Source organism: Triticum aestivum, chromosome 7B (assembly GCF_018294505.1).
Source record: "Triticum aestivum cultivar Chinese Spring chromosome 7B, IWGSC CS RefSeq v2.1, whole genome shotgun sequence".
NCBI lineage: Eukaryota > Viridiplantae > Streptophyta > Magnoliopsida > Poales > Poaceae > Triticum > Triticum aestivum.
Genome location: NC_057813.1, coordinates 122,447,689 through 122,459,338, shown reverse-complemented (window position 1 = coordinate 122,459,338; position 11,650 = coordinate 122,447,689). Strand labels below are relative to the sequence as shown.

The following is an 11,650-nucleotide window of genomic DNA, read 5'->3' as shown; positions in this document are numbered from 1 at the left end:
TCTTTGTCACGCTCACGCAGACTGTCAAATGCCCCAAGGACTTGACCTCGGTCCTCATAGGCGGTCGTGAGAAGGACGGGCACGTACAATGTGTTTGGACTGGACCACCATGAATCCCGTTGCCGTTTTCCCCGTTCTTCCACTCTCCGACCGCGTTTCAACGGGACGATCACGCACGCCGCCGCGGGGCCACGGCCCGGTGGAAGACAAAGGGCCGACCTGATTAGTCTGATCCCTCGCCAACGGTTACTGTTCACCCATGTTACCCCGGCTCGTGCGATTTGTGGCCACGCTGGGGGAAGGAGAGTGACGGTAGCCACGTGATACCAACGGCAACAGGAACGGAATACTGTGATGTAGCAGCTGCTGCCTGGCGGTACTGGCACACTTGCACCGCGCGGGCAATACCGTGGCGGGGGCATCGCGTCACGTCTTTTAGACCTGATGGTTTCAAGATTTGAAATGGATTCAAACTCTCTGCTGCATGAGAAATTGTTTATGTGCGCACCTTACTTTGGTTGGCATATATATATATATATGACCCCTTTTCAAGAAACCGCAAGCGACATCTCTAGATGCAGATTCCGAACCTCGAGGGTACCCCTAACCGCGGACAGAATAGCGCACAGGAGTGCAAGCACGAACTCGCGACTTCGTCAGATCAGCACATCATCAACCATGTTTCCAAGGGCAACCATTGCATAGCAGACACCCTCACCAAATGCAAACGAACTTGAGACCACTTTTACCCAGCATAGTTATCCTGAGCTAACATGGACGTCCTGGTACTCACTCAGAACGCAAGGTTCAGATAAAACAAGACTGCTAGAACATCCAGATCAGAAGGCCACAAACTCATAGCTGTAGACAGGTGCGCAAGCGATCAGGAGACAGAAGATCGATCATCAATCCAGGATCTCAGTCTGCTCGAAACAGAAACCTGTAGAAACATAACAGAACACAATAAGCATCAGAGAGTGGGCAGCGCTGGATCTTGCATTGCATCGAATGCCTTCACACTTACACCGGGATGCAACATGATCTAATTGCTGGAAAGCTAGGAGGATGTGTCACTGCTCTCCCGTTTCGGTATTACCTTCCCACGACCTCGGAAGGGTCTCCATTTTAAAATAATTGTCCATTGAGATAATCAAAGTGTAGCTATTGAATTGTTTCATACATGCCCTAGCTTAAACATTTTGAGAGAAGTTATGTGTCTCCTTGGTCTGTGTGCATGGTTAGTTGTGGTATTGGGACAGAGGGGTTAACTTGTAACCGGCTGAGAATTTCGGCTACTGCAGCCTTCTAAGGTGGATCAGACATTTTGAACGTTTCCGCGGCCTACAAAGCTACCAAAGGGCTCATGCTAAGCTGCTACTACACGAATAGATAATCTCCCCTTTAACCAGTGCTCATATCTTGAGTTAAGAGATGCAACAGCACAGAGAGTTGTGTCATCTAATGTAGATAATTCAGATAGTATCATCTCTTGTTAGCATGATCTACAGTCATTCCTATGACATTGATGGACCAGCTTTTTGTCACATCCACTAGAACAAGATTTCCTACCGGAGACGGACAACTACTTTTTTCGAAATTACTGTTCCCATGGTCAAATGCAAAATCTCAAAAAGATGATGTTGGGTACCATCTGCAGCTATATTCACAACAGCTAACTACCGATGGCCTGCCAAGGACCGCCAATGCGGACTCCAGGTATGGCATGGTGCTATTTAGGCATTTGCAGCCAAAAGATGGGAAAATGGCAGTGACAGGATACAGCTATGCACGCTGCTTGTGCTTAGGTTTACACTTGCATTCCATTAAGCCTACATTTTTTTAATTCTATTTACATGTGTTAAATGTCTACTTTGAAATATTTCAAAGTAACATAAGAGTGCAGTTTCTTACCAGAGAAAGCCACAATCAAGTCGAGTGATAATAAGTAACTTACTTTGTGATGGTAATTATCAACGAAAAATTTAAACACAAATGCAAATAGCGGAAACACATGAATCATGAAAAGTAATAATAGCTAACTTACTTCCAGAAACATATGCCTGTTGAATAACTTGGATGTCAATTTGATCAGAAAGTACTCCAAAGGTACTCAAGATCTTCACAATCTGGCGAACCACCTCATCTTCCTTATGACATTTGATTTCAACTTCCTTGAGATGCTTCAATACCAACTGTACTGCTGGGTTATAGCTTCCATATGTTTCTATCATAGAATTCACTCTCGGTAGCTAACAAAATATTTTACTCAAATCAATAAATGATACATAGTACCTCCAACAAGACAAAGCTACCATACTTGGACAACATATACCTTATCAAGTCGAAGTTGAATAATAAGTTTCTCCAGAATTGGCGTGCACTGAAGAAAGTTAACTAGTGGACCAAAGTCAGCCGCTACACACCACTCATTGAGTAATAATGTCTTGAGCATACTAAATGTAGGGCACTGTTTCAAATCCTTTCTGAAAGTGAACTGCACCAAGCACGAGCAGTAAGAACAATCAAAATTGAAATTTTAAAAAGTACCAGATAGTATTTTTCCAATTATATTGAAATGACTAGGAGCTTTGGTACGTCTTATTGAGCCTAGACTGATCTTCTGGAGAAGACAGATAACACATCATATTGGATAAGTTTCAGATTTAGAATCCTAAAGAATTAATGTAACCGGCTGATTATTCTCAATGGGTCTCTAATATTTTGACATCTGAGTCCTTTATAACAGTAAGACAGTAACACCCTATTCCCAAAATTTGCTCAGAGCCCTGCCCCCATGTTGGACTGGCAAAGTCCGCATCAACTCAAATGGGCTTGCGCCAAAATCGCTTACTTCAGAAGTGCTGAATTTGGGGCCAAAAACATTGGTTTGCAAGTACAAGTCAATATAACCTGGTAAAACGGTGCTAAATGTTGGCATGTCAGAATCTTACACGATCCTCCTGTGGTAAAATCTCAATCAATAGTAGCATGCTTGGACTTATGTGTAAGGGCTTCTTGCTGGATATAATAACTATGCATCCATGTATATTTGAAATAATCGGTGCTATAATTAATACTATGTACAGCAATTACAATACGAGATCAGTGCTATAATCACTGTAACCAGGAACTACACGTAACAGATCACTCAAGATGTGGACTACAATACATCACTGATATTTTCTTTTAGTTGCTCACTTGCCGGGTCTCGCTACTTGCTTATTCTGTGCAAGCACATGTCAATTGATTACACGACATCCCCATATACTTGATCATCCAGTTCCATATCTAATGGAAAGCAAACATACCGATCTAGTTGAATGGAAAGCATGCAGGCAAGTGATGAATCTGAACAACAATACACGAATTCATTATCATGAAAAAGTTACTCCCTCCGATCCATACTAATTGTACTAAACCAGCGACAATTAATATGGATCGGAGGGAGTAGTAGGTTTGGTCATGAAAATACTTTACATGGTGACAATCCAAACTGTAAGGAGATTTTGAAAATGTGAGTTTATGTATAGTTGATGACAAATACACATGTATAGTATAGCACATTGAAAGCAATACTAGCCACTAGGAGACTTTGGGATTTAAAGCAGAAGAGCAAGCATACCACATCAGGATCAATAGTCGTCAACTCTAAACTGGTGGTGCCTGACAAGCCTTGTAGAAGCACAGAGTCATTGCTGTCACGGTAATTAGCAAAGGAGCCACCATAGGGAAAGATATCATAGAAAGAGTGATCAGAATTATAGGGAAAACATTCATCACAATCCCCGTAAGCTTCATGTGTACAGGTACCAAAACCATCGTGACCAAGCCTGATAAATGCTGTTACCAATAACGGCATGCTCTCAAGCAGAGGAGCAGTCCCATAAACATCAGCTAGTTGCAAGGATACGAGACATGGGGCAGAGATACGCATGCGGGACCCAGTATCCACATTGAAATCACATTGAGTCATACTTAGACGTCTTATTGATTGGGATGAGATTTTGGGGCCATAAATTCTTGAAGAGCACAGATTCAGATCCTCCAATGCGGGGCAGCTTGAGAAGTCTAGAGAATATCCAGACAAAATCACACCTGTAAGCTCCACCCTCCTGAGAAACCGTGACGTGAGAGCCAAGTTGCTACGCCCCAGGAGAATGCCCACATTGCCGATGCATACTTTGAGCACCTGAGCTTGGCAGAGTGACACGGCATAGCGGATCCACATATTAACGAACCGGAGCATCTCATTGAGTTCCTCACGGTCACATGGCTTGCTGTAACTGATCTGACATTCATCTAACGGCAAGCGGTCGCGGAGGAGTAGAAGGTAGTTCACGAAGTTATTCATCGCATAGTCACTCCAGTACATCACACAACCCTCACCCTGGATAATGCGTAGGGTGGGTGTGGACTTCCAGAGGTGGCGCCAGCGCCGAGCGAGCACACACGTCCGCACCGTCTCGTCCGAGGGCAGAAAGGACAGCACGACCTGGAGGACGGCGTCAGGCAGGGCGCTGATGAGATCCTCGCCGCTCGCATCGGTCGCCTCCTCGCTGCTCTTGCGCCTCTTCGGCATTCCGTCGAACAGGTGACGGGCCTCAGTTCCACCGGGCAAGAAAATACCTGCGCTCGGGCTTCAGTCAGCAGTCGGCTCTCCCGGGACCGTTCGACCCTAACGCCATGGGAGCAATGGCGGAGGCGCCGGCGGCCGCCGAAGAGGAGGACAATGAGGTGGGGCCTAGGCGATGGTCACCGTGGACGGGGGTAGAGGTGGCGGAACGTGCAGCGGACGGCGGCGCCGACAGGGAATGGCGTGCAGGTGGAAACTGGGAGAGGCGGTGGCCGTGGCGACTGGATCGGGGTAGGCCGGCAGAGAAGACGAGGGGGAAGGAAGTGCGGCAGCGAGGGGAAGCGGAGGGCACAGAGAGTTCTCCACTAGCGGATTCGCTCCCAGACGGGTGACCGTGATCCACGGTCACTACTCAAGCTGTTTGGAACGAGCTGTTTGGCTTGTCAAGGCTTGGCTCGTCAAGGCATCTCCAATTGAAATAAAAGTAGTTCCAATTACAATTCAAATACCTAGTATAATAAAATTTTAAAATAAAAAAATTCAAATTTGAATTCAATTTATTTGGACGCATGTTTTAATTGTCTACATGAAGCGTCCATAAAATCTCCATCGGGTCATTCTGAAAGCTACGTATGAGTTCCTATATTGCGAATCCGGTGATGCATTTGAAGAAATTGCTCAAACCCTGCTGCCTTAGAGCATCTACAGTAGGACGCCCCAAACCGCCTCAAATGTGTGGGCGAACAGCTCGGCCACTGATCAGTCATAAAAATTCGATCCAGACGGGCGCCTTAAACGGATCTCAAATGTTCGGGCTAACCGGCACCCCTCATATCCAGTTCAAATATGGGAAGTATATGGGGGGCGCTCAGGCAATCGCCACGTCGGACCCATCCCACCCGACCCCACATATATTTCTCCTCATCCGCTCGCTGGACCAAACTCTAGCCACTTCACTCCACTTCATTCTACTCCCCTCCGCCACCCAAGCTCCCGTTCGGCGATCTCCGGCATGGCGAGCAGCGGACCTAACTACGATCAGTCCGGATCCATCAGATGGGGTGTCATTCGGTGTGGGTTGGAGGAGGCAGTGGCCGTCCGCATTGCGCTCCACCGCTCCCGGGACGACAACACCCAGCCGACGGAAGGATCTGTTCGGCACGACTCCATAGGGTCGGCGCATCGGGCGCTCGGATCCTCCGAGGCTGGATCATCGCGGTCCTGAGAGCCTGCAAATCTGCCCTTCACCATCACCGCTCCGGCGGAGTATGACTCCCATCGGGACCGGTGTGCCCTTTGTGGGAAGGAGAGGATAAGGGCGGCGGAGGCCCGCCTCGCTGCCGACATGGCGGTGGCGCAGGCGCACCATAAAGGAGGAAGCCATCCGCACCCGCATTATAAAGAAGCGGCCGCAGAGGAACACTCGCGCCCTCACTCGAGAGCAGAATCGGGCGGTCCGTGCAATGGCCGGACTATCACCCAAGGAGGAGAAGGAGGACAACAACGGTGACGAGTAGATCCGGCTTGATCCCTATTGTGTCTTCGACCGGTACTTTCGTGAGAAGGACGGCAAGGGCACTAGGAAGGGCAAGGGCAGTAGTAGATGATCTTCTCCACCATAGCCAAACATGTCAAATTTTGGTTGTCTGATGGCAAGTTAGTGATGTAGTAGCCGAACGATGTGTGTAATGCATCGACGTAGTTGCATGAGTTTATATGAATTTGAGGTATGGTAATTGAGGTGTCCGATTATGAGAAAGAAAATTTGAGGCTTGACCGGTCAATGTCCACATACGTCCCCGGGCGTTCGAAGGGTTGAATTTGCCAAATCCGACGGTGGATACTCTCAACCAATCACGAAGAAATAGGATGTGAATGCACCCTAAAAAATTGTCACATCACAACAATGTTTTAGCTACAGCCGGTGCTACGCACACTACTTGTTGTCAGCGGAGCTTAATCGGAACGGCCACCAATAAACGAGAGAATCTTTTCCCTCTATACTATAAGAGCATCTACAACCGGACCTCTCAAACCCGTCTCAAACGCCCGGCTAGGCCGCCCGGGCATGAAATTTGGACCCAGACAGGCCCCTCAAAAGCCCGGCTGACCGACACCTCATATCCAGCCCAAATATGGGACGGATATGAGGCGCCCAGGCGTGTGGCCCCACACGGAAACGCCCGGAAACCCGGCGGTCCAACGGAAGCCGCGCCCATTGGCACAGTGGGAACGCCACGTGGCGTCACTCCGGCTTGCCGCCCAAGATGACATCTGGCGCCTATTTAAGCATGCCGGCGTCCCGCAACCCTAACCCACCCCCTCCCCTAATGACCCACAAGTATATGGGATCAATTGTAGAATTTTCGATAAGTAAGAGTGTCGAACCCAACAAGGAGCAGAAGGAAATGACAAGTGGTTTCCAGTAAGGTAATGTCTACAAGTGCTGAAATTGTAAGTAACAGAGTAGTTTGATAGCAAGATAATTTGTAACGAGCAAGTAACGGTAGAAGTAACAAAAGTGCAGCAAGGCAGCCCAATCCTTTTGAGGCAAAGGACATGCCAAAACGGTCTCTTATGATAAGCAAAGTATTCTTGAGGGTACACGGGAATTTCATCTAGTCACTTTCATCATGTTGGTTCTATTCGTGTTCGCTACTTGGATAATTTGGTATGTGGGTGGACCGGTGCTTAGGTGCTGTTCTTACTTGAACAAACCTCCTACTTATTATTAACCTCCTCGCAAGCATCCGCAACTACGAGAAAAATATTAAGAATAAATTCTAACCATAGCATTAAACTTTTGGATCCAATCGGTCCCTTACGGAATAGCTCATAAACTAGGGTTCAAGCTTGTGCCACTCTCACAACCCATCATCTAATAACTACTCCACAATGCATCCCTTAGGCCCAAATATGGTGAAGTGTCATGTAGTCGACGTTCACATGGCACCACTAAGGGAATCCAAATATCGAACACATATCAAGTTCACATGATTTCTCCCGTGACCTCAAGAACAAAAGTAACTACTCACAAATGATAATCATGCTCAAGATCAGACGGGTATTAAATAGCATAATGGATCTGAACATATAATATTCCACCAAATAAACCATATAATAATCAACTCAAGATGTAATCGACACTACTAGTCACCCACAAGCATCAATCTATAGTTCCGGTACAAAGATTGAACACAAGAGATGAAGTAGGGTTTGAGAGGAGATTGTGCTGTTGAAAATGTTGATGGAGATTTCCCTCCCCAAGATGGGAGAGTTGTTGGTGATGACGATGATGATGATTTCTCCCTCCTAGAGGGAAGTTCTCCCAGTAGAATCGCTCCGCCGGAGGGCAAAAATGCTCCTGCCCAAGTCCCGCCTTGAGACGGCGATGCTTCGTTCCAAAAGTCCTCTCCTCATTTTTTCTAGGGAAAAATGACTTATATACCAGAAGATGGGCACCGGAGGTGGGCTGAGGGGAGCACAACTCACCAGGGCGCATAGTTTAAAATAGCAGAGATAGCATCCGCTATTGCACCCGCAATAGCGCTAGCGCAATAGAGTCCACTACTTCTCAAATTAGATGTCATTACTTTTTGTTAATGATATTGAAATATGCATAATAATCTATTGTTTTTACAAACCCACTATGCAGACATAGCACCCGCAATATCGCCCGCTATCCGCATTCCGCTACGCGGACCCCAACCCGCTACCAGCCCGCTATCGGCTATTTAAAAGCATGGCAGGGCGCGCCTGGGCTCCCTGACGCGCCCAGGTGGGTTGTGCCCACCTAGGCGCGCCCAGGTGGGTTGTGCCCACCTGGTGGGCCCCCTCTGGTACTTATTTGCTCCAATAATTCTCATTTATTCCATAAAAATTTCTCATGAAGTTTCAGCTCATTTGGAGTTGTGCAGAATAGTTAGTCTGACGTAGCTTTTTCAGGTCGAGATTTCAAGCTGCCGGAATTCTCCCTCCTTGTGTAAACCTTGCAAATTATGAGGGAAAAGGCATTAGAATTACTCCAAAAAGCATTATTATGCATAAAAACAATATAAATAACAGTAGGTAACATGATGCAAAATGGACATATCAACTCCCCCAAGCTTAGACCTTGCTTGTCCTCAAGCGAAAACCGAAATCGAAAAACATGTCCACATGCTTAGAAAGAGAGGTGTCGATAAAAACAAAATACAGACATAGAAGCATCATGTAAATTATTATAACAACAACAAACTTTAACATTAGAACTTTTATCATAAACTTCTCATGAATAAGTAACAATTCATCACAACATCGAAGTATAAAGTATAAACTCTATAGGAAACCAGCAAACTATGTTCTCAGTCAACTTTGCGACTACAATTCTCATCTTTTCAGGAAGGGTCATGTATCGGAGCCTTTAGGCAAGTCCACATACTCCACCATCATATAGTCTTCTATGATTGCTAACACTCACCGCGTACACATGAGGAAAACGTTTCAACCGGACACATAGAAAGATAGGGGCTTATAGTTTCGCCTCCCAACGTATTCACCTCAAGGGTGATGTCAACAATAATAACTCATGCTACCTATATTCAACTGGATATATGTGCGTAGATCTTTCCTCACCACACGATGCTTGCCAGAAGAGAAAATAAAAAGGAATAGAGAGAAGAACTTTGACTCTTGCATGAAAGTAAATACATAAAAGTAAAAGATAAGCCCTTCCCAGAGGGAAGCAGAGGTTGCCATGCGCTTTTTTTATGTGCTCAATCCCTTAGTGTAAGAGAACGTTATGTTATATTGCCCCTTATGATGGAAACCTTTATTATGTAGTCTGTCGCTTTTATTCTTCGCCATCACTGTTGGAAATATGCCCTAGAGGCAATAATAAAAGCATTGTTATTATATTTCCTTGTTCATGATAATTGTCTTTATTCATGCTATAATTGTGTTATCCGGAAATCGTAATACATGTGTGAATAACAGACACCAACATGTCCCTAGTGAGCCTCTAGTTGACTAGCTCGTTGATCAACAGATAGTCATGGTTTCCTGACTATGGACACTGGATGTCATTGATAACGAGATCACATCATTGGGAGAATGATGTGATGGACAAGACCCAATCCTAAACATAGCACAAGATCGTATAGTTCGTTTGCTAGAGTTTTGCAATGTCAAAGTATCTTTTCCTTAGACCATGAGATCGTGTAACTCCCGGATACCGTAGGAGTGCTTTGGGTATGCCAAACGTCACAACGTAACTGGGTGACTATAAAGGTAGACTACGGGCATCTCCGAAAGTGTCTGTTGGGTGACATGGATCAAGACTGGGATTTGTCACTCCGTATGACGGAGAGGTATCACTGGGCCCACTCGGTAATGCATCATCATAATGAGCTCAGAGTGACCAAGTGTCTGGTCACGGGATCATGCATTACGGTACGAGTAAAGTGACTTGCCGGTAACGAGATTGAACGAGGTATTGGGATACCGACGATCGAATCTCGGGCAAGTAACATATCGATAGACAAAGGGAATAGCGTACGGGATTGATTAAATCCTCGACATCGTGGTTCATCCGATGAGATCATCGTGGAGCATGTGGGAGCCAACATGGGTATCCAGATCCCGTTGTTGGTTATTGACCGGAGAGTCGTCTCGGTCATGTCTGCTTGTCTCCCGAACCCGTAGGGTCTACACACTTAAGGTTCGGTGACGCTAGGGTTATGAAGATATATATATGCAGAAACCTGAATGTTGTTCGGAGTCCCGGATGAGATCCCGGACGTCACGAGGAGTTCCGGAATGGTCCGGAGGTAAAGAATTATATATAGGAAGTGCTATTTCGGGCATCGGGACAAGTTTCGGGGTTATCGGTATTGTACCGGGACCACCGGAAGGGTCCCGGGGGTCCACCGGGTGGGGCCACCTGTCCTGGGGGGCCACATGGGCTGTAGGGGGTGCGCCTTGGCCTAGATGGGCCAAGGGCACCAGCCCCTATAGGCCCATGCGCCTAGGGTTCCACCAAGGAGGAGTCCAAGTGGTGGAAGGCACCCCGAGGTGCCTTGGGGGGGGGGGGGAACCCTCCCCTGGCCGCCGCACCTAGGAGATCAGATCTCCTAGGCTGCGCACCACCCCCCTTGGCACCCCTATATATAGTGGGGGAGAGGAGGGACTTCATACCTGTACAGACCAGCCCCTGGTGCCTCCATCTCCCCCCGTTACGTCTCTCCCTCGTAGTCTCGGCGAAGCCCTGCTGCTGTGACGCCCTGCATCCACCACCACGCCGTCGTGCTGCTGGATCTTCATCAACCTCTCCTTCCCCCTTGCTGGATCAAGAAGGAGGAGACGTCTCCCGTCCCGTACGTGTGTTGAACGCGGAGGTGCCGTCCGTTCGGCGCTGGTCATCGGTGATTTGGATCACGTCGAGTACGACTACATCATCACCGTTCTTTTGAACGCTTCCGTGCGCAATCTACAAAGGTATGTAGATGCATCTAATCACTCGTTGCTAGATGAACTCCTAGATGATCTTGGTGAAACGAGTAGAAAAATTTTGTTTTCTGCAACGTTCCCCAACAGTGGCATCATGAGCTAGGTCTATGCGTAGTTCTTCTTGCGCGAGTAGAACACAATTTGTTGTGGGCGTAGATTTGTCAACTTTCTTGCCGTTACTAGTCCTTTCTTGCTTCAGCGGTATTGTGGGATGAAGCGGCCCGGACCAACCTTACACGTATGCTTACGTGAGACCGGTTCCACCGACTAACATGCACTAGATGCATAAGGTGGCTGGCGGGTGTCTGTCTCTCCTACTTTAGTTGAAGCGGAATCGATGAACAGGGTCCTTATGAAGGGTAAATAGAAGTTGACAAATCACGTTTTGGCTTTAACGTAGGTAAGAAAACGTTCTTGCTAGAACCCTAATTCAACCACGTAAAACTTGCAACAACAATTAGAGGACGTCTAACTTGTTTTTGCAGCAAGTGGTTTGTGATATGATATGGCCAAAGTTGTGATGAATGATGAATGATCTATATGTGATGTATGAGATGTTCATGCTATTGTAATAGGAATCACGACTTGCAT

General features: G+C 46.8%; 1 protein-coding gene across 1 annotated transcript; it reads right to left on the bottom strand.

Moving 5' to 3' along the window:
- Nucleotides 1–496: 496 nt before the first annotated feature.
- Nucleotides 497–5,007, bottom strand: LOC123161906 (putative FBD-associated F-box protein At5g56820). Its single transcript, XM_044579718.1, has 4 exons — nt 3,623–5,007; nt 2,333–2,494; nt 2,045–2,249; nt 497–940 (listed from the first exon to the last, which is right to left on the bottom strand). The coding sequence occupies exons 1-4, from the start codon at nt 4,577–4,579 to the stop codon at nt 906–908; spliced, it is 1,359 nt and encodes a 452-aa protein (XP_044435653.1). The 5' UTR covers nt 4,580–5,007; the 3' UTR covers nt 497–905.
- Nucleotides 5,008–11,650: the final 6,643 nt, after the last annotated feature.